Source organism: Lytechinus variegatus, chromosome 4 (genome assembly GCF_018143015.1).
Source record: "Lytechinus variegatus isolate NC3 chromosome 4, Lvar_3.0, whole genome shotgun sequence".
Classification (NCBI taxonomy): Eukaryota; Metazoa; Echinodermata; class Echinoidea; order Temnopleuroida; family Toxopneustidae; genus Lytechinus; species Lytechinus variegatus.
This window is the reverse complement of record NC_054743.1, coordinates 41,630,795-41,654,979: the sequence shown is the minus strand read 5'-3', so window position 1 is coordinate 41,654,979 and position 24,185 is coordinate 41,630,795. Positions and strand designations below refer to the sequence as shown.

General features: G+C 35.1%; 1 protein-coding gene across 1 annotated transcript; it reads left to right on the top strand.

Moving 5' to 3' along the window:
* Nucleotides 1-31: 31 nt before the first annotated feature.
* Nucleotides 32-20,294, top strand: LOC121414073 (transcription termination factor 1-like). Its single transcript, XM_041607128.1, has 11 exons — nucleotides 32-113; nucleotides 7,347-7,504; nucleotides 10,260-10,336; nucleotides 11,700-11,805; nucleotides 12,346-12,424; nucleotides 12,991-13,124; nucleotides 13,999-14,167; nucleotides 16,118-16,213; nucleotides 16,911-16,979; nucleotides 17,658-17,743; nucleotides 19,162-20,294. Exons 2-11 carry the CDS (start codon nucleotides 7,369-7,371, stop codon nucleotides 19,554-19,556), a joined length of 1,347 nt encoding a protein of 448 aa, XP_041463062.1. The 5' UTR covers nucleotides 32-113; nucleotides 7,347-7,368; the 3' UTR covers nucleotides 19,557-20,294.
* The last annotated feature ends 3,891 nt before the right edge of the window (nucleotides 20,295-24,185 follow it).

The following is a 24,185-nucleotide window of genomic DNA, read 5'->3' as shown; positions in this document are numbered from 1 at the left end:
GGATAAAGCACTCTATGGAGTAATGATTCGCTGCAATTTAGCTTCAGTAATTTGTTTTTGTGTTGGGGCATTTGAAGCGTCAATAATTAAGAAAAGGACGGGGAATTTGAAACGTGAGTAAAATGTATAATAAGTTTGTTTTTTGATGTTTTTTTTGAATATGTATTTGTCTGAATTGATAAGATTGAGAAAGGGCTCGTTTTTATTGTTTTGAATATTATTTTAAATGTGTCTATAGTAAGAAGTTAATGATTGTTGAAGACGCAAAATTTTATCACAGTCCCATACGGTAAGTTTTACGTTGTACTCCACAGTCTAGTTATGACGAGTCGGCCGTAGGCGGATAGTCACGTATTGTATTCACAGAGATACGATCTTACGTATACGTAAGCTCCCGAAGGGAGCTAGAGAGGCAACTCTTTTCGCGCGTTTTTGATTTTCCATAGGTTTTGTACATAACAAACATGGCTGCCATTTGTCCAATTTGAAGGTTGATTTTGGAAGGTCAATGTTTAATTCATGAGTAATGACGTCAAAATACGCATAATGCAGTTGTATGATTGGATAAAACGCTAATGTTTTATTCATGTCCTCATGCATTAAACATTTTTTTCCGTCCCACAATTCCCTACGATATCTGTGCGAAGTGTCGTTCTTTTTGATTCTGCGAAATTCAACTTTTTGAAATACAATAGCAAGTCTAATTATCTGTTTTTAGAATTGGTGTTCGAAATCATGATTTCTGAGTGAACTTCAATGGAGCAGAAAATCTTGGAGGAAACATTGATATCAATCTAATGACATTCCATAGGAATACAAGTAAGTTAAGTTCAATTCCTTACTTTGATCTTAGTTGAAATTGTAATGTGTTTGCTGGGGTTCGGCGTCGCATGCATGGCTTTATGTGCAGTTTACAACGCGAACCACAATTTCCATATTTCCATTTCTTTTTCCTGTCCTGATCCCAAATAAGTCTGAAATCTGACTGACATATTTTGTCAGAAAATAATATAGTTTTTCGTAGAACTAAGTTGGTTAATTGGGATGCTTCATGTCCGCCCTTATTAAATCTGTATTTCAGTTCTTATTGTCAAATATCAGGGTTAGATGTGGACTTGTTTAACGGCAAAGCTGCATCATAATTAAGCCGATTACCGATATAGCCAGAGCGGGATGCGGACTTTGATATCGCCGGTGCCAGCCGGCTGCGAAATTGCCGATGTACATAGGCTAGGTCATTAGGTTTTGGAAATTAAGTGTCAAACAAGCTCGAGTTGAAATTTGAAGTTATAGGCCATGGGCCGAGTACTGATTTTTCGACACCGCTATTTCAATATAATTATCTGCATTTAAAATGAAATGAAATTAAATCTAAATGAACTGAATGATGAATCTGTTGATATTGGTAGATTTTGCCATGCCCATGCCCATGGTCACTCGTGGAATGATTTGAGACAGATGTTAACGTTTTTCTTTTTTTTAATAAAAGTAAGCCCCTAGGATAGGTCTATCGTAGATATAGATTTTAAAAAAAAATCTAGATCTGTCTGGTTTGACTTTTTTTTCTACAAAGATTTTTTAAGTTAACTTTAATTTCATTTTAGTTCCTGGCTGGACCGTTGGACTAAAATATGATTAGCCTAGCAAAGGAGTTTAATGATTCTTTTTTTTGGGGGGGGGCAACATTTCTATGTCAGGGTTCTAACTGCTCAATTGTTTTTTTGGAAGGGTTGAGAAAATTTATAGTGCCCTATTTTGAATTTTTTTAAGTATAAGGCTAAGCAGAGAGAGCGGCTGATCCGATTGATTTATCTTTATTGTCCTCACTTGATGTTATTTGTGGTGAAAGGCAAAGGGTCATTTAAACCTGCCAGCAAGTGAGCTAACCCTTTTTTAAAATAAAAATCAAACTTAAACTTAAAGAGGAACTCACTTAACGTAGAGATTCAAATCAGACATGTTTATTGACGAGTGCAAAAAATGTAATGATTGACTCGCACTGATGAATGAGCGAGAGCCATGTTATCACACAAATGATAATTATCTTACATCTGTCAAAGCTGGCTTGGTGTGTATATATATTGAAGATTGACAAAAGACCTCACTAGAGTAGGCCACGTATGCTTGAACCATTTAGTTTTTGGTCAAGACCTGCTTTTTTCTAGTTGGGAATTGTGAAAGCTGGAAACTCTGAAAAATTGTTTTTAGAGAGGAATTTTGTTTATCACTTTTGAAATTTTTAACTGTAAAGTATTGTATGTATATTGAATTGCAGATCCAATGGGATCCAGTTCTTAGCAGTCCCAGCCTATTCAGAAGTACAAAGTCAAATACCATTTGCACATCACCAAGAGGTACAATCTGATGAGTAACAGGATATCTGATCTAAAAGCTTGCCAGGTATGCTTGTTTTCATAAAAATATAAAAAACCTATTTTTCTGAATCATGTTATATCCCATAAAGTAAAGCTCCATGATGAGACAATATTCTTTGGATTCAGATTCACCAGTATTTCCATTATCATCAATGCATACTTATTGTCCATGTATCTTAGCTATATTAATCATACATAAAATCACTTTAAAACTCAGTTACTCTGAAGACAGAAATAAAAAAGGACAAAATATTGAGATTAATCTTTCGATATATATTTGAATGGGTTTTCACACTTAATAAAAAAAAAAGTTATATGAATAATGATCTATAATAGTGATCTATGATTTTTATCTGCCAACATAAGTTACTACATGTGCATTTTTTAAATAATATTGCATGGAAGAGTAAGGGCTCATAAAAAGTTTAAAACTTCTAAATAAACTGGACTAGATGAGTAAGAATAATTCATATCAGCAGCTCATTTTGTTCCCTTTTCTTTTTGTTTACTATGCAGGTTTCACAGGCTGTTTGAGTATCACCAGGGCAGATCAAGAAGAAATATGAAGGCCAGGTTCATAACAAGCAGTTGCTTCATTGCAATTACAGATTTAAAAAATTAATGAATTTAAATAAATGTGTCGATACATATTGAATGTTGCTTAAACTACACATCTGTTGAACAAAAAAAGATTATTTGGAGTATAGATATTTAGGTCCATAGGTTTCACACAAGATTAAAATATTTTTCGAAAGGGCACACTTATCCCCCCCCCCCTTTATTAATGTTCTAATCATCTACATGTAGTACTTATAGTAGTGAAAGCACTTTGAATAATATTAGTAGTTTGAAAGTGATAGGTTGTATTCTGGTAATCTAAACAATGCAGAATGGGCCTTTACTGAGGTCTGGGCTATGTAACATACATGCCTACAGACATATAAAAGGTGATAAGAAATAATGGATTTTCATTGAAAAAATGTGCATAATAAAAACAAGGTGACAGAACAGAGGGCGAAGAAATCACTCTCAGTCCTGGACCCCAATTCATTAAGACCAACCACTATTCTAGCTTTGCCATTCTGGTAATTACCATGGAAACATTAAAGCAACAGATCAACATTGGGGTTCCCATGCTAGTTGCTAGTTACATTTGGGGCCAATTTACCATAATTGAAGTCCTTATGAAACAAGAACCTGTATGTATTGCTGGACATTAAGCTGTTGAATTCATTTTCTGGGGGAAGTGAAAAGTTGCACTATTTTTTTTAATCTCTTTGTTTTTGTAACACTGTATTGTCGATGTCCCGTATAATGAACTAGATTAGCTCTGCAAATAAAAGAATTTGTTGGAAATAGAACACAGCTCTAGCAGCACTTCACAACAATAGACAATAAGCAACTTTGTTACTGATTTACCAATGTGCAGATTTGGGAAGGCACTCTTTAGAGAAATGTGCTCCCCTTTTTTTATGAAGTGTCACCGATTAGATTAGCATGCTATTTCTTGTCAGCAAATGCTGAAAAAATAATTTGATATTTTAGTAACTGACTTTGAGAGAGAGGTATATTGATAATCTTTTTATTAATGGCATCCTTGATGCCCCCCTTATATTGACTATGTAAGGCTTATCAATAACTATGTAAGTGAATATACATACTTATTTTTTTCATATTTTTTTCTCTAGATTTTACCAAAAAAATACATCCCCTCTCTTGTAATATCCTTGCAATTTCTGTTGCACTCATTATAGGCATTTTGCTGATGTAATTTGATGCTTTGGTGAGAAAAAATATTTTTATCATGTATTCAAAAATTTATTAACTAATAAACATTTTAATTTGAAATATTACTTTCTAATCTTGATATTCATGATTTACTTAATCCACCAATTTATATTGCGTGAAAGATATGTGATGATGATGTTATTGCTACCAAACTGTGTTGTGATGAAATGGCACTGAAGATCACTTCTATATGACTGGAATATGATGGTGCTACTGATTGATTGATTTTGTATGTCGGGTATCCATGGGTATAATACTAGTACAACAGGTATTTAGTATCAAAATAACATGCGTGGCAAGATAGCCCATAAAAGCCATTGCAACATGGCATACTGTGACATTCAGGTGCAGCCGAATTAAAGACATGAATGAGTTTGATTTAAAAGTGGGATAGAAATAAAAATGAAATGAGATAATTGTTTGCTCGCATGATAATGTGGAATGTGTGTGTGTGGAAGAGAGAGAGGGGGGGGGGGTGGAATTGATAGAGAAATATAGGGGGTGGGCAGGTACAAAATTTTTATTTTATTTGGAAGTGACCTTTAAGATAGCGTTGATGAGAGCAAATACATGGGGGGGGGGTACTGGGCTCTCTTTGGCTCCCATTCCAAACTCAGACTTTAAAAAAAATCTTCACAAGATTTGCACCAGATTGTTCATTTCAATATCAAAATAAAGACAAAATGACCTGATTGCTCTCTTGCTCAGATCATTTTAAGTATGTACCCCACCCCCAAAAAATAATAAACAAATATTTGTGGCTATTCATGATGTGTAATGAAAATAATGGGCAGTGATGAACACCTGATGAATAGAGCAAGCAGACCCCTAAGTTCAATCCTACTAATGGATCTCTTGTAAGCTTCCAAAATGTCTTCCAGGGAAATATCTTAATTGATGTAGTAATAATCGCGAAAGAATTAAAAATATGTAAACAAGAAAAGATGAATAAACAACTGAATACCTTGAGGGGGGAATGATCAATGAGATGAATTTACCAAAGACGCAGCTCTATACATTTCATATTCAATCACGTCGCGTATTATGCTAATTTGTGACAATTTGCTTATTTGCATATTTTTACGCTGTGCGCGCAGGCAAATTCATGACCACGCCTCTGTTTCGCTGGTGTGCCATGAATGTGCGGTGTCCATAGCCTTGTACGCAAAAAATGGGAGCAGTGTGCACTTTTGACCTTCCAAAATTTCCCCATGTCTGACCGGATGCAGAAGCGGAGTTTCACCCCCCTGATTGTATTACCGGACACTATCATATTTCCGGACGCGCATGTTACTGCGTACGAAATTAATTTCGTACCGTAAGACTTTCCCAGTTCAATTTCACAGATCAATTCGAAGAACAAGTTTGCAAAAACAAGGCCAAAAAATCAAAATTTTACCTCATTTTTCTCTAAAATGACAGAAAATGCTTAAAATATCATATAACATAGTTTTGCATTAACAATTGATCCTAATTGATCTATTTTCTGATGGCAAAACGGACCTAACTTCGGGCCTGATTCGCCGAATTTCAATCTCGTCCGCTCCGTCTATATCAGATCGTCGACGGCTAGTTCTCAAGGTATGTACCCCGGCCGTCCGTGCGCGAGGTAGAGAACCGTCAACGATCGTCTGCGCACGAGAACTTGACTGAGGGTCACGATATAAACGAGCATTAATACTGGAACTGGAAAGTGCCATATCGAACACGCAATCAAAAAAAAAAAAAAATGAAATTAGTTAGCAAACACCAATTTATTACAAAGATCTGCTCAAAATCGATATAAGAAAGCAAACAAAAACTTAGAATTTACTCATAAGATGATATATCATGAAAAAATCACACCAACTCTTTCTTACATCATTATAATCAAGAATATTTTTACCCGTCCGTCGCGCGTCCAGAATTATGATGTAATTTGTTACGCACGAAAATAATTGTTTTTCGCGGTGGGGGATGCGGCAAGTGCGGTGCAAAGAAAACGGTTGGAAAATATAAAATAATTTCATCATATTCATAATTTTCAGAATATTTGGAATAGCAAGGTATAATTTTTCTTCATTGTATTTCCTCTAGTTGTCATTTTTAAAGCACTGAAATAAAGGTGTCCGGCAATAGGATACACTGCCATATTCTTGAGGACGCGGCAATGACAAAAAAATAACAGAAAACACAGAAAGCGAAATATGACATTTTCTAAATGTTATGTCAAAATCACAAAATTTTGTATTTAATTAAAAAGGTGGACATTTTTGCTTGATGGCTTCACAACTTTTTAATACATTACCCGATCTGCCGTATCTTGGCTTGCTCCTTCAAAGTTCAACTCAAATACACCATTGCCATTGAAAGACATGAATCCTTTATGTTTGTCCTGTCAAGCACATAAACTCTATGAAGGATTTTAGAACCTCTTGAAAATAGGATTCATGTCTTTTAAAGGTACCATAACATAATTTGTTTCACGTAATAAAAGGATTTGAATAATCAAAAATTCTCCCAATTAATAATGCAAATCTAATACTTGGGTTAACAAAAAGTCTTCTTTTCTTACTTATGAAGGAAAATTCAAATGAAAAACAAAATAATTCAGGTAAAAAATAAATTTGTAAACAAAATTTGACAGCATACATGTAATTCGAAAATTATGGCAAAGATAATGGAAAGATTAAGAGAAAGTCTGCTGATTAGCCAAAAGTCTAATCAAATTTCTCATTTCTGCCATTTTGGCGCAAGCCTCTTTTTGAACCCTTGACAAAACATCCCATGTTCGCTCAAGCATGAACAAAATTTATTTTTTTAAATGGCATTTTAAAGATAACATCCCAGAGCATCTATTAACATCAAAATGTAGATATAATCATTTGAAACAATTTTTTATAGACTTTTCAAACTCACGTTTTTTTTTATACTCGCTGTATAGCCCACCAGTATTTTAAGTTCACCTTCACCTTGGTCAATGAAAACTAAAGGTAAATTACTGAAAGAATTATATGATGAATAATACATAATATTTTGATAATGGAACACGTTTTAAGTTAATCAAAACATCCTCAGTCTGACAATTATACAGCAAAATTAATATTTGTCCGATATTTAGATAGAAGTGTGGGGGTACAGTGTGAATTTCAATGCAAAGGCAAATTGAATCTCTCATAACCAGGTGCAACGTTTCTCATTCAGATCAAGTAATCAACTGGTCGACATGGCACACACAGCTCAAGTAGAGATGAGTGAAGATGCTCTTGGGAGTGACAGTGAAGAGGGTTCTGATTCAGAATGCTATGGTACAAATGTCAAACGTCTCGACGCAGCAGAAAGACAGGAATTGAGAGACAGAGGTATGATTACCATTGGATAATCTTATTACATATATGATGCTAGAGATATGGGCCCGTATTCTGAAGTCAGGTTTAACTTAGACCTTGGTCTAACTCTGTGCTAAAATTATGGGAAGCCATAAGTGTCAAAATTTGTATTAAGGTGTTTCTTATGTTTACTGTGCTCTTTCCTGATTCATCGATGGTGAAGACAATCATCTATTTATACATCCTACACAATTGTGAATGATTAGAGAGGCAAATGAGCTGAAATATGATATCTCTACTGTGATTTATCTAACAATTGGCTATCCATACTTAAACCACAACTTTAAACCTGAGTTTAAGTTAAACCCGACTTCAGAATACGGGCCATTCAATCGCTTTTGTATCACAGTAAGCAACTTGCTGTTTTTCTCTCCCTATTGTAGCCATTCTCCCTTTTAATACCCATTTTGTGGCCGATTCATTTATATTCCTCTTTAGTACATGAAACAGCCAGAAAGCATGGAATTTTGTCCATTTGTGTGCGTTACATGTACTTTATGTGGTGTCTTTTTTACCATTTTGAGAGATGATTTCAACCACATTTTCGCATTTTCAGAGGTCTATGAATCATATCATTTTGTTTAACGTTCCCAGGGCTCGCGCTTAGCGGTGGTCCGGGTGCCATTGGCCACCCGAAACGGCGTCGGGCCACCCGAAAATGTCGGAACAGTGGCCTGGGTGGCCACCCCGGTGGTCAGTGAGTCTTGGGAGCCAGTGCCGATTACTCGAGTCTACCCGATTATCAATGCCAGAGCCGGGAAATCGACCCTAATCTCAGGAGACTCGAGTACCAAGCGGCGGCGGTTCTGAGATAAAGGGGCTCGAGTCTTTGCCGTGCTCTCTCTTTCATGATCAAGAATCGGCCCCAGCGTCGACTCCCAGCGCCGAATCCAAGCACTGAGAAAGAAAAAACGTGGAATTTGGAGCCGACTGAATCATTTACTTCGAGCACAGGACGAACTTTCTCTTGCTTGGAGCCTGCATTGTATACCGTGTGGATGCATGGATCGTGTGTGTTGTATTTCTGTGACTGTACAATGCCAGTAGAGACCACGTGCGTTGTCTGAAGCAACACTTGTGATTGTATCATCAAAGTTAGTGTATTGGGATTTGTGTGTGACTTGTGTGAGAAGTTTTTTTTTGCTTTCATTCCAGAACCCCATCAACGTTTGCTCGCTATTCTTGAATGGGAGTCTTGCCATATTGGAAAATTGAAGAGAAGTTAATAAAACATATTATTGTTCTGTCAGTAATGAAATTAGCGATGGAACTATGGATATCTTTCATCATATTTCCTTTAATCTTGAAAACAAAGACTAGTCCCTTCATTCAGGGACATCAACCCTCCTAGATTTGTTTACGTAACTTTCTTTGTCTCCGCTATGCATGGCACAATCTTGAGAAGCACATGTTTTGAAATCACTCTATCATCACAGCACTGAAATTATAATCAATCACTTCAAGAAACAATGCCAGGGTCAAACCTATGAGGCACCGTTTGTACCAAAATTATATAGAACAATTAGCTGTTATATAATCATTATTTAACAAATAATATCAATTATATATATATATATAATTAACATTTATTTATAAATAATTACTATTTTATAATTTTACGATTTTCATTATTTATATATGATTACAAGTCACGCTTCATTATTTATAAATACAGTAATTCACCCTCCATTCTTTATAAATAATTATTATTTGTTTTCCATTATTTATAGATAATGATTATTTGTTTTTCATTATTTATGAATAATGATTACTTATTTCCCATTATTTATAATGATTAATTGTTTTTCATTATTTATGAATAATGATTATTTGTTTTTCACCATTTATAAATAATGATTTTTGTTTTTCATTATTTATAAATAATGACATAAATAATGACACTACATACTCCATTATTTATAAATAATTGCAATTCGTTTTTCCATTATTGATGAATAAGTTTGTCAAGTTTTCTATTATTTATAAATAATGATTATTTATTAACAATGCCAGTGCACATTTCTTTATTCATAAATAATTTGTTGAGTTTCCCATTATTAATAAATACTTATTATTTGTTAAATAATGAAAATGTCTACTTCATTATTTATGAATAATTTTTTTGAGTGCGCCATTATTCTCATTATTTATGAATAACAATTTCATTTCAATATCCCATTTATTATTATAAATAATTTTTAGTTTGCCATTATATAAAAATAATCATTATTTATATACAAATAACCATTATTTATAAATAATGACAAACTCGACTAAAACATGCAAATGTGGAACCACCCATGATATGAATATTCATGATGCGATTTCCTTTTTTGAATAAAAATATTCAAGCGTGACTGTGGTACATATATGTACTTGCAAGTTGGATTTCTATACAATAGACAGGAGTTATACTCTTAGTGTGAATGGAGTTGAACGGCTATCCCCAAGAGCTCTATTTACATGTCATTGTGTATTAGTATGCATGTACATCTTAGCAGAATAATATCAGGGCCACCTGAAATTCCATTTGGCCACCTGAACCTTCTAGTCAAGTGGCCCGGCTGGCTACCTAAAAAAAAGTTAAAGGCAAGCCCTGAGAACTGAAAATTACACAAGATTATTAGGAACTGTCCCTTTTAAATCTTGCAGATTATATTGTTTCTTTTTCTGCATTTGGTTAAACAGGTTTTATCTTGTTCTATTACCATTATTTTTGTTATAATAGGTATGGTTGTGAGAGAAGGCGCATGGACAGGGCTAGAAGATGAGCAGTTAAAAAAGAATATGACACTCATATGCAAAGTAAGTTTGTAACTTCTATTGTGCAGAAGTATTTTTTAGTGAAAATTTGTGAAGCCTTTAACCCTATCTAGGCCGGGGTATTTTGGGAGTTCCTATGGCCGGGGGGGGGGCCTCCCAGGCCCCCCTAAGATCTCGGCCGTCGACCGTGCGATTGCGCCAAAAATTGGCACACTGGTTGCCTAGGACATAATCTACAAGATTGTATAGTAATTTATTTCATGCGAATCGCTATTAAGTGATTATGCTAATTTATGCGTAATTAGTATGCGAAATCTACTTTTTCCTCTAACTCCCTAAAAAAAGCTCCAAATGTACTAATTTTTGGTATAGAAACTCTTTGTTGTGTCCTAAGCAAGAGTACATGAAAATAAATTGTGATATCAAATCATTTTCTTATGTATTATACTGTTTTTTCAATTTCTTATGTATTTCTTTGTTTTTTTTTACCTTTTGTTTTTTATTGTTTTTTCAATGAAATTTGTTGGGGACTCTTCTGTGATCATAAAAAGCATAAAATGAACACATTTAGACTAGCAAAACTAAAAATAATCATACATATATGAAATTTGGTTGAAAACACAATTTGCATTGACTTTGTACACGAAATCACGTTTTTGAGCAATTTTCAGTCTGACATGCACTTACATAATGTTGCATAATTTCGGAACCACATACCCGGGTGACGCAAAATTGGTCTCAAAAGTTGCGCAAGACTTGAAAGTAAAAACTCCGTGAGCGGCGCAGTAAAAAAAATTCGCACGGCGAAAATATTGTGCGATTTGTTGAGGGGGGTCTCCGAGGCCCCCCCCCCCCGGCCTAGATAGGGTTAAAGGTAGATGGAGGCAGAGTGACACTACATGTATAATATAAGGTACCCTAACTTTGTGATCAGACACAGGTTGAGTATGATGATGCTTATACATGTATAGCACATATATCACTGCCAAATGCGTTCCTATGTGCTTAATTAGATATTATTACTCTGGCTTTAGCCCCACAGCCTTTTAAAGCACGGTGGCATTTCAAGGAATAAATTCCTTCCAGGTACCCAATAACCTCACCTGGGTCAAGTGCAGCACATTGTGGATATATTTCTTGCCGAAGGAAATTACGCCATGGCTGGGATTCAAACCCACAACCCTCTGTTTCAAAGTCCGAAGACTAATCCACTGGGCCACGATGCTCCACATGATAGAAGATAGATTTACTAATTAATATTCTTTTCATCTATCATTCTATCTTCACTCCATGTTCTCTCCATCCACTCCCCCCACCTTCACCCTCCATCTCCTCCCTTTCCCATCATGGCTGCTCTCCTTTCCTCCTTTACCTCTTCTCTCTTTTCCCTTTTGTTTGTGCACAGAAATATCGTATAGATGAGCCCAGAAAGTTGATCTATCCCGATCAGTATCCAGATGCGAAGGAGACAAGAAAACTTGTTGATGAAGAGATGATATACATGAAGCTCAGTGAGTAATGTAAAAGCCTTGTGGTATAAAACTTTGTGTAAAACTTATATATTTATTCTTGCTCTGTGTGTTGTGGAAAGCAGAGCCGCCTAGAAGTACTGATTTTCAGTATTTTTGCTAAAAAATGAAAAGAATACTGCTGGTTTCATGCAAAATATTGATATCTAAAGTTGCAGTTTCATGTCTTGTCTTATGGTATTTCTTTGAAAATACAGTTTACTTCCTCAACAAAATTCAGATTTAAAATACTGAAAGGTTCTTGTTCGGGTTGGCAGCTGTGGTGTATAAAAGCCTTCTGTAAAAATTTGTTTAAAATCTTGAGCAAGGCAGAAAACAAAACCAAACAAAAACACCTCCCAGAAAACAAACAACAAACAATTTTAGCAATCGATAGTTTTCATTGTGTTTTGTTGTGTTTTTGCTACAGTGAAACTTTATGAATCAATTACAAATTTCAATTTACTAAGTTTCTTGCAACACACATATACTTGCATTAGTCCTGTAACACATTTTCTTATTTGCCATTCTTTATCAATACAGGAAAAGGTATCCAACGTCCGGTATATAATGTCTACATCAGAGCAAGAAAGATCTTTGATCCTCAAAATTATCTCGGAAGGTACAGACTTATATTTTTTCATTGTATGTTATCCCATCTTTCACAAAGTGTCAGATAACCACACTGTTCTAGAAAAATTGTTTCAAGATACTTGCTTGCGATATTCATTATTTGCATAAGGAGTTTATGTTATCACTTCTTAATACATGTATACTTTTTAATGGCTTATGATACTCAATATTCCCCTTTAAATTTGTCTGCAACTTCATTAAATCATGACTTTGCATAATTGGAAAAATATTCAGGGAGTGATAGATCTTGGCATTGCACATTTGAACAATTGAAATTTGCTGACTGCACATTTAAGTGTCCATGTGCATAATGCCATGATCCCAATTCAAATTTAGGAAATGTATCATGTTTCCTTTCTTTATGAATTTGTTTATTTAGCCCCAAAAGTAAAATAAACACATTGGAGAACAATAATCTCTCACTTTGTGGGAAGAACAAGAGGTACCTTGCACGTTTAGTTGAATTTCATCAAATGAAAACCAAGGTTAGCTTATTAAATAAATGAGTAAAAATCTGCTTCCTCCTTTTTGTCTTTGAATTAACCAACGAGCCAGGTTTTCTGATGATGAGGTCAAGATGATGAAGGAGCTAGCCTTGAAGATGGGAACAAGATGGAGTCAAATTTCCAAGAAGATGGGACGCAGCGGCAGATCACTGTGTGACAGATACAAAGTCTCAGGAAAGAGAAGTATGTAATGAATACAATGGAGATTGATATATTAGCGATAACTGATGTTGATAACTGATTATGAATATGATGAATGATGATGTTGATGATGTTGATGGTGATGATGATGATGATGATGGTGAATATGATGATGATAATGGTGAATATGCTGATGATGATGATGATGGTGAATATGGTGATGATGATTATGATGATTATGATGATGGTGATGATGGTGATGATGATGGTGAATATAAGGGTGATGATGATGATGTTGGTTGTGTTGAATATGATGGTGATGATGATGACGATGGTGGATATGGAGATGATGATGATGAAATATCTTTCTTAAGAAGTGGTTTCTGCCTTGTTTAGGCCCTAAGGGCACTTGTTAAAGTATGTCCCATAGTTGAAGGACCCTTATCACTTTCATTCCAATTGAGGCAACTTCTCTTACATGTATGGTTTGAATGTAAAATCTATTTTTGTTTTAAATGTAGTATACATGTGAATAGTATACAAGGCAGTGTACATGTAGTTTATCATTACACTGGTATTTTCTCAAAAGTATAATATGTCATATGCCCGCTAGCGCTTATTTATTCATAAATTGTCAGCACTGCTTTGTTTAAAAGTAATTTTTGTTACATTTTATAGCTTAAATGGCATGTTTATCAGAACCTACTGTGGTTGTATGATGATGATTTCTTAGCATTTTTTAAAGGTGGTTCTTATTGTTGTATGGCTTTGATTTTTAGCATTTTTTTAAAAGTTGGTTCTCACTGTGACTAATTAAAAATCGAATGAAGCTAAATGTGTACTTCAATATCTGCCGAATATTGTATGATTGCGCTAATTACGCCCATCCTTTGACTGTGTTCCTGTTTACCTCTAGATTCTGGCTCATGGTCTGAGGAGGAAAAGGCAAGACTGGTCAAAGTGGTCAAGCGTTTTTCCGGTTTCAACCAGGACCAGGATGTGGAGAAGCTTTTCTTCAACATTCCTTGGAGCAAGATTCAGGAAGCCATGAAAACCAGGAATGTTCTGCAGTGCAGGAGAGAATGGTAATCAATATAATAGATCAGTTTGTAGTTCAGGGAAAATTTTGGTCAAATGACCTTTCATTTCTTTCATTATGATAGGCAGATTTCAAAGCAAGTTATTACGTAAGCATGCCTTACATAGCAGGATCAAGAAATTGAATGGACCAGGTGACTAGAATAGCACACCAATGAACACTTTATGAAGGTATTTGTTGCATTCCTATTTTGAATGCATATCATGGCATGTTGCACAATGTACTTGGCAAACTGTGAAATACCAGTCGTTCGTAGATGCTTTGTTGTTATTTTGTGGATGTACATGAAAAAACGCAATTCAAAAGAATATATGCATAATCAAGACATCAAAGTAAGTGCTTATTAGATTTAAACCACCATGTCACTAATAGTACAAATGACCTTCCTCTTATCATGCGCAGAAAGGAACTACGAACTGGCTTATTAAAAGTTAGATATGTTTATTTGATTTGATTTTGTTTTGTTATGTTACGGCCACCGCACACCTTACGACTGCTCGTGATCCGATTTTGGAACAAATCGCATTTTGTGAATTTTCTGATAATATGAATGGAGCATATAATTTTATTACAGGTTGAAGTTAATTGAAACAATACTAATATAACCATTTTGAAAGATTGCAAGCATTTATTTTGGAGTAAATGTCAATTTAGTTTCAAATCATAGCCAATTGTACGGCTGCTGTGACGTCATTATGACTAGATATTAAATTTGCTTTTATTCTAAGAAGGATGATAGCATACATGTAGTCACAGATTTGAACATGTATTCGTATAGTGATTTCGAACATTACACAGTAAGATATGCCATGTCTCAATATTAGCATTAAAAATTATACTATGTATCATTCCAAAATCGGGTCGCATACCGATCGTATGGTGTGCGGTTGCCTTTATGTTTCATTGCATTTTATTTGTTTTGTTTAGTTGGTTTCATTTTGTTTTGTTTCATTTCATTTTTACATGTAGGAATGCAATGACACTCATTGCAATAGCAAATATCAGTATATTGATAACAATCATAAATAAGTAGCGGCCCATTTCCTAAAACTTGTTACAATAAGAAATTTGCAATAACAGTTTAAAGCTACTGAGGCCATTTGATAAATGTAGACTATAGTATGCTTGTCACAGAAATTGTGTAGCCCTATATGTTATTATAATTCATCTTTTTGAAACAGGACAGAGAAGACGAAGAGAATTATTATGATGCGTAATACTGTAAGCCATAGGCTAACAGTATTGGAATAATTTTCCTTGTATCGCATTGCAATTTGCTCCACAGTTTTTAATGACTGCTACAAACAAAAAAATCTTTTGTTTGGCAATTTTTTTTTTACATAGGACTGTACAATTGAAAGGTTTGCTCTTACAGCCAGAAATGCTAATCAGATTTGAGAAGTAAAATTATTCCCTGATTGATTTGTCTTTAAAATATCTAAGCTGCAAGGTCGAACTTGTCGCCTGTGTCTGTGATACATGTATAATATAAAAAGGAATACCAGAAAAAAGTTGTGCCCCAAAAAAATCATTATTTATTGCTTTAAAAACAAAAAATAAATGCAATGTGACTGGAGACGACGTCTTAATTTCAACCCATATGCTAACATTTGTTATATATTTAGTAATGATAATTTCTCGGCCACAAATATCTTGGAAGTGATTGCATGAATTTGATTTTTTTTCTTCCTGTTTTTTTTCTTAAATCTGTAAGAACAAGATTCAATACAACATGAAAAACAGTTCTGTATTTCTTTAAATAATACCTTTGTATTTGTAGGCTCTAGCCTATTACTTTAATGGAAAAGCTACATGTACTATTATTTCAAGTTTCATGAAACTACATTTCAATAGTTCATGTTGCCTGTATATTACAGAAGCAGAAATCTTCTAAGTATCAATGTGTGTATGTCTTATTTTCCTGTTGCTATATCAGGATTAACATTGTTTCCTGGGCTGTTGCTGACAAACAGTCACGCTACACCTCAAGAGGGCGCTGGAGGATAGAGGATAATATCCGACTGATAGAAAGGTACATATTTTATAGTAATGATAATAATGATAGTAATCATATTGATATTAATGATAATAGTAATAATAATAATACTAATATTAGTAATAAAATAATAATGATGATGATAATAATAACAATAATAACATATTTAACCAGGGTAGCCACTTCAGTTACAAAAAGTGTTCTCCCAGTGGGCCCTACTTAACATAATAATATCACTTTTACCCTGTCTTCTGCTTGGCTGCCTATATCATTAATATCATCATTATCCTGTGTGAGTAAACCTCGCTGATATTGTTATCATTATCATGACGATAATAGGCATTTGTATTGCGCTATCTATCTAGAAATAATCTATTCCGAAATGCATTGTTATTATTGTAATTACCCAGCTTTAGCTCAAGCAGCCTTCCAGCACTCGGTGCATTTCAAGGAATTAATCCTGCTGGGTACCAATTCACCTTACCTGGGTTGAGGGTCGCACAATGTGGTTAAATTTCTTGCTGAAGGAAAACATGCCATGGCTGGGAATCGAACCCACGTCCCTCTGATTGAGAGACAAGTCATAATTACTAGACAATGACGTGCCCATCTTTATCATACCACAATTGTTTGATTTGTTCAAAGTATTTCCAAAGGACAGCATTTAGCATTTCTTTTTTTTTGTAACCAAAAACACTTTGCTTAAATCTGTATTTTGCTTTTCTCTATGCAGGGTTTACAACATGGACATTCATGATGAACAAGATATAGATTGGATGGCTCTACTCAATGACTTCCCCAGGTAATATGGTTTTTGTTTCACTTGCATAGCAGAGTGAGACTATAGGCGCCGCTTTTCCGACGGCGACGGCGTCAACATCAAATCTTAATCTAAGGTCAAGTTTTTGAAATGACATCATAACTTAGAAAGTATATGGACCTAGTTCATGAAACTCGGCCATAAGGTTAATCAAGTATTACTAGACATCCTAGTAGAGTTGCTGGTTGCTACTCTGCATGAAGAAAATGAATAGTGGATTGAATGCATACATGCTTTTACACATAAGTGTATGGGCTCAGCTGGTAGAGCATCCGTCTCACAACCGTAAGGTTGGGGGTTCAAACCCCGGCCGCGTCAGACAAAAAAAAATGATAAAAAATGGGAGATGCTGGTACTCTGTTTGGCATTCCATGATTGGAGAATAGAGCAACATTTGATCTGTCGCTGTCGCTTCTAGGCCCAAACTATTTTAGGAGCATTTTGATTTCTGATCTCTATTTCATTAATAATAATAATAATAATAGGATGTGTATTAACAATAAGCTGTGGATTATTATGATTATTCGATAAATTAATGTTATAATTGCCTCTATTATCTTTGGGCCCAAAAAAAGTAAAAATCTATTACTACTGTCCTAGGAGCTATAACAAAATCAGATTTCACTTATTTATTTTTCTTCATTGTTTTGTTCCTTCCAGGATACCATCCCCTCAGAAATTGAAGTATCATTGGTATAGGCTCAAAATGAGGAATATCCCTAATTACCGCTTCAAGACATTTGAGGGTATGTATAAAGAGATAAATTATATTTTCTAATGTATTTGTAAGTATTAATAATCGCTAGAGGGTATTCATTTGTCTCGCAATCTACTATGGTCAACAAGGGAAATTCGTGATCACTCTCGCAAAAAGTGTTCACTGGCTTTCTAGGAAATTCGTGATCACTCTCGCAAAAAGTGTTCACTAGCTTACAAGTTCACGAGCTTTCGAGTGCCGCTGCAACTCTTTATCAAGTGACACGGATTGTCCGATATCGTACTCTTATTTATACTAACCTCCAAGACCGTACGCACAAACGCGAGAACAATAGGTGGGCACTGATCCGTTGTGTGATTGGTCAGGAGTTATGCAAATAAGCCGGGGGTATATGCAAATACGCCGTGGGTCGGCAATATGCAAATGAGACCAAAAATTGGCGGGCTCGCTAGTTTCCCGTGGGCGGGGGTTGACTGGCTGAGCGGTCCCTCGATCGGGGCCGGGAACGATCGGGTCGGCGTGCACTGCCAGGTAAGGGGGTATTGTGCTGTCGGATGGTTCGCATCCAGAAATCGGGGATGTCGATCCCGCTGTCTCTGTTGAAATTGTTAGGACAAAGACGTATACTAATAGCCTCCTTAATCCTGCGTGTATACCAATGTCTTTCTTTAGCAATGCAGTGTACACCCTCCCAATCTGGGTGGTGTTGCTTCTCCCAAGCATGTTCTGCCACCGCGGATGTGTCGGTTCGCTGTAACCGAACATCGCGCTTGTGTTCAGAAATGCGTTCAACTATCGGTCGGGCTGTCTCTCCGATGTAAGACCCGTCACATCCCTGGCAAGGAATGTTGTATACTACGCCATCACGTCTGTGATCAGGGATAGGGTCTTTGGGGCGTACAAGCTGTTTGCGTAAGGTGGTGTCCTTATTATTTCAATCCACAATAATGAACCTATTTAGTATTTGTAAGTATATTTACAAATTGTTGACAATGAAATATGGATTTTAGATTTCTTCCCTCTATGTAGGAAGCTGGAATGTAATTAAAGGTTCTCTGTGACACAAAGTCATTATTAGTGCACAGTGCTATATACAGCTCATATGTTGCTACTTAACCATCCAAACATGTTTCAAAGATTATTGAAAGAATATTTTTCGAGAAGCAGAGCTCCAACATCATTGTGTATTTTGTGCGACACATTACAAAACTAGCGATGTGTTACAAATTTTTCGCCATTTGCAAGCAAATTTCAAAGGTTTAGAAAGGCTTTCAGCTTTGCTTTACTCCTTTTTGAGTTATCAAATGTGAATTTGTTTTCATTATAAGCATCTATATAAAGGGATTTTTAAGAATTTAGATTTCATCATCTTATTACAAATTATTCTCAAATTTTTCTTCATATTTTTAAGTGGATGATAAATCAGTTGATTTTTTGTTGTTGCAGAAATTGTCTGCCAGCTGCATGAATTCACCTTGCCGAATCTGAGGGGGAGATTAGCCCAGAATGGGAGAAATGTTGTCTCAAAGGAGATTGTGGAGGATGATAGTGACTCTGAGAGGGAGGATGCTGAGAGTCAAAGTAATGATAGTCAAAATGATGGTGTAGCCATGACAACTGACAGAGGAATCACGGGTGAATCTCTCCCTGATAGAATGAACGAGCAAGGACAGGATGGTGATGATAGTGACGACAGGAGATCAGCTGTTCACACAGATGAGGGTTCAAATATTGAGGTTGAAAGGGAGGAAAGAAACAATGATAGACAATCAAAGAAACAGAAAAAGAAGAAGCGACAAAGAAGTGACAAAGAACATGCGATAAGTGACGCTGATAATTAACGAAAAAAGGAAATAAACCTCAATCAAAAGCAGCTGAACCAAGAAATGTCCAAGAATATAAATATTGAAAGGACAACAGATGAAAACATTTTTTAATAAAGAGGAGAGGATAATACGCAATGAAGCAGAAGATTAGAAAAGAAGAATTGCAAAAGATAATTATAATGCCATGTTGAATATACACTAACAAACTTAATGTTATTTAAGAAGATTTTTATGGCAGAAACGTAGGAAGCTACAGATCATTTTTTAATTGGTATGATTGCTGCAACAATTATGTTAAGAATAAACTCTTATTGTGTTTAAAACCAAGTTAATATCTTTCATTTCATGTTTTCAATGATTTATTTGATTTTATAAGAAGCAGCAAAATTCAAGGCCTTCTATAAAGTGACCCAAGACCACGGGCAAGACCTTTTTCATGGACCTCATATTCAAATACTAGTAATGTAGATGTACATTATGTTGAATGTTGGAAATAAAATTGTCTTTTATGATGGGCTAATCTCCTGAGCTAGTGCTGACTACATACAACTAGACCTAAATTCATACGTTAAATCACTATGAAAGCTGAAGTGTTGATTATTTAATCACCAGGTCAATGTAACATTGTTTAATCCTAAGAGTAGGGATTAAGTAAATTCAATAGAAATTCTCAATTGTTTGAGAACAAATCCATAAATTTCCTGTTTTTTTTTATATATCTGTTTACATCCGGTTGTGATGAAATAGCCCAGGTTTTTTGTCTCACCTGCCAAGCAGAGTGAGACTATAGGCGCCGCTTTTCCGACGGCGGCGGCGGCGTCAACATCAAATCTTAACCTGAGGTTAAGTTTTTGAAATGACGTCATAACTTAGAAAGTATATGGACCTAGTTAATAAAACTTGGCCATAAGGTTAATCAAGTATTACTGAACATCCTATTAGAGTTTCATGTCACATGACCAAGGTCAAAGGTCATTTAGGGTCAATGAACTTAGACCATGTTGGAGGGATCAACATCGAAATCTTAACCTGAGGTTAAGTTTTTGAAATGTCATCATAACTTAGAAAATATATGGACCTAGTTCATGAAACTTGGACATAAGATTAATCAAGTATCACTGAACATCCTGCATGAGTTTCACGTCACATGTCCAAGGTCAAAGGTCATTTAGGGTCAATGAACTTTGGCCGAATTGCGGATATCTGTTGAATTCCCATCATAACTTTGAAAGTTTATGGATCTGATTCATGAAACTTGGACATAATAGTAATCAAGCATCACTGAACATTTTGTGCAAGTTTCAGGTCTCATGATTAAGGTCAAAGGTCATTTAGGGTCAATGAACTTTGGCCGAATTGGGGGTATCTGTTGAATTACCATCATAACTTTGAAAGTTTATTGGTCTAGTTCATTAAACTTGGATATTATAGTAATCAAGTATCTCTGAACATCCTGTGCGCATTTCAGGTCACATGACCAAGGTCAAAGGTCAATGAACTTTGGCCGAACTGGGTGTATCTGTTGAATTACCATCATAACTTTGAAAGTTTATGGATCTGATTCATGAAACTTGTACATAAGAGTAATCAAGTATCACTGAACATCCTGTGCGAGTTTCAGGTCACATGATCAAGGTCACAGGTCATGTAAGGTCAATGAACTTTGGCCATGTTGGGGTTTTTTGTTGAATAACCATCATATCTCTGTAAGTTTATTGGTCTAGTTCATAAAAAGTGGACATAAGAGTAACCATGTATCACTGAACATCTTGTGCGAGTTAGAGTAGTATTCAAAGTCAGCACTGCTGCTATATTGAACCGCGTGGTGCAGGTGAGACGGCCAGAGGCATTCCACTTGTTTTTAAGAGGTACTTAAGTATGCATGACTGAGTATATTGTACACTCTCATAAAGGGTGACTGTATGAGCTCCTATAGTATCTGGGCTATCTTCACTCGAGTAACTAGAAACTAGTATACAAGCATTTAACATCCAAACTATACATGTAGGTGTTTTATTTATAAGTGGAATGTAACCATGGCCTGGTCAATTCAGGTTTCATTAATCAATTATGCTAAATGAATTCAATGATTAATGTATTGCTTTGTGATTTTTGTCACTTTTTTCATGATGCTAACTTTAAGACTTAAGTGGGTTTTTTTTACAGACTAAGTAAATCAAAGGGCACTAATTTTTAACAGTGAGTTCAGTCACTAAATTCAAAACAGCTGTAGCAATAGTAAGAAGCATCTATTTGGCTCCATGTAGCAAAAACAATTATTCATCAATGGAAGCTCTCCCTCAATACATAAAGGCCCCATCACACTTGTTCCAAGTCCGCAAAAATCATGCAGAATCAGCCAAAATAAAAACAAAAAATTCAGGGAAAATTCTGGGGTAATTTTGAATTCACCCAACTGTAGCTCAAATGTGGTAAATTGACCAGGCATGTCATCACACACTAGAACCGAAATGAACCATAATGGAGACAGATTGAAAATTCATGCTACATACTTGGATATACTCGGCGAATTCTTAAAATTTTGACTGCATTCTGAGAGCATCAGAAATATTTCTGTCAATTCTTGTAACCGTCCAATGTTTTCTGGTCTTGTTCAAAACTTTGGAGGTGCATTTGAAGTGGATAGAATATTGAACAGTAATTGAAGTACATTCAAACTGCATTCTGAATGCATTTTTAGTTTTCTTACAATATTCCAGCAGCATTTAAAATATATCAAGCGTATTGGGAGATCTGAATAATGGGAACAACTTCACCAGTTGGTCAAACGACAGTGATTTTATTCTGGCTAAATCTGCTTGATTTAGAATAAGTTACTTATTTTGCTTTAAACCAGTGATGTGTCCGACTCCAGTCAGTCGGAGTCCGGTCTTGAGTCCAAGACTCGGCTCGAATCACACATCACTGCTTTACTGCAATGGGTAGTAAAATGTATCACTAATTTCTAACATGAAGTACTTTTTGTACTCGGACATATCTATTAAGAATGTTTGGAAATGATATGTAAACCAGCATTTAATTGTTGACCAGAAAACCAGATGCATATTGAAGAGGGATCCAACGTCATAATAATAATTTATGTGAAAGATGAAAATCAGGAAAACAGAATGAGTGAATCATGATAGAAAGAAATCAAAACTGGGGTGAGAAAGTTATGGCTTAAAAAAATGAGATCACCAGTTTATTGTGAGTTTTTGAAATTGGCTACTTTATGAGTAAATTGTGACAGTGGGGCAGTAATCAAAGTCATGATATTGTTATATCATTAAAGGGGAATGAAACCTTTGGAACAAATAGGCTTGTGTAGAAACAGAAAAATCAAAGAATAAGAATTAGGAAAGTTTGAGAAAAATCGGACATATAATGAGAAAGTTATGAGCATTTGAATATTGCAATCACTAATGCTATGGAGATCCTCCTATTGGCAATGCGACAAGGATGTGTGACGTCACTGATCATGAACAACTTTCCCTTTGGTGGACTGTAAAATACCCTCAAAATGTCTCTTTTTGCTTTTTCTTACGATGATACAAACTCTTTATCCATGATGTATTCTTAAAAAAATATGTATTACATGCCCCCATTTAGAAAGAACACATGATCTATGGATAGAAGTGATAAAAGAGGCAATTCAAGTGAAATATATACTAAAGTAATGGGGAGAGTTGTTCACAAGTGACATCACACATCTTTGTCGCATTGCCAATTTGCTATCTCCATAGCATTAGTGATTGCAATATTCAAATGCTCATAACTTTCTCATTATTTGTCCGATTTTTCTCAAACTTTCGTTAATCTTTTTCTTTGATTTTTCTGTTTTCACACAAGCTATCTTGTTCCAATGGTTTCCTTCTCCTTTAAAGAAAAGTTTCCTTTTGAGTATGTTATATCATTAAAGATATTGTATGTTTGATTTTGCCAGCGCCATAATTAGGCTGCGATGAATGCAAGGAATGCTCCCCAGGGAGTGGAAATTGTGCACTTTCGTGCGGGATTGAAATGAATCCAATGACCGGGGTAATAATATGCTGTGACGCGCTTTGAGCCATTCTGGGAAAAGCGCTTTATAAAAATTGGCTATTATTATTTATATCATTAAAGAAAAGTTTGCTTCTGAGTATGACTTTGTTAACTTTTTACTTTATAGACATCTCCTTTGTTTAAGCAATTGCAAAAAAATAAATAAGTATGGATTTACCTAACTAGAGCTATGTCACAATGACATCACTAGCTTTTTTTTCATAAACAACTTTGTATACATTTAGATATTCATGATTTGTGTATTGCTTGTCTAATTTTAGAACTTTCACCTACCTGCCTTCTCTAATCTCTCTTTAGTATTGAAACATTTTTTACATTTGGATTTGGTGGAAAGGAGCAGTCTACTTGATAATATATAATTGTATGTGAATACACCTGATTAAAAAATATAAACAGAAAGAACTTTTTTTTATGTTGATTACGATGGTGATTATGATGATGTTGATGATGGTAATAATGTTTATATTGTCGATGATGATATAATGATGTTGAAAACATGATGGCCACAAATATTTAACTTAGATTTCTGATTTTTTTTAAAATGCCCTCAAAGCATAATGAAAACTCTACTTTTTTCCCTTC

What these genes read in the sequence shown, in the direction of transcription:
- LOC121414073 (XM_041607128.1), top strand. Translation starts at nt 7,369, where the DNA reads ATGGCACACACAGCTCAAGTAGAGATGAGTGAAGATGCTCTTGGGAGT. An exon ending in CAAAGTCTCAGGAAAGAGAA is followed by an intron (nt 13,125 to 13,998) that starts GTATGTAATGAA and finishes GTTTACCTCTAG; the next exon opens with ATTCTGGCTCATGGTCTGAG. An exon ending in AATATCCGACTGATAGAAAG is followed by an intron (nt 16,214 to 16,910) that starts GTACATATTTTA and finishes TTCTCTATGCAG; the next exon opens with GGTTTACAACATGGACATTC.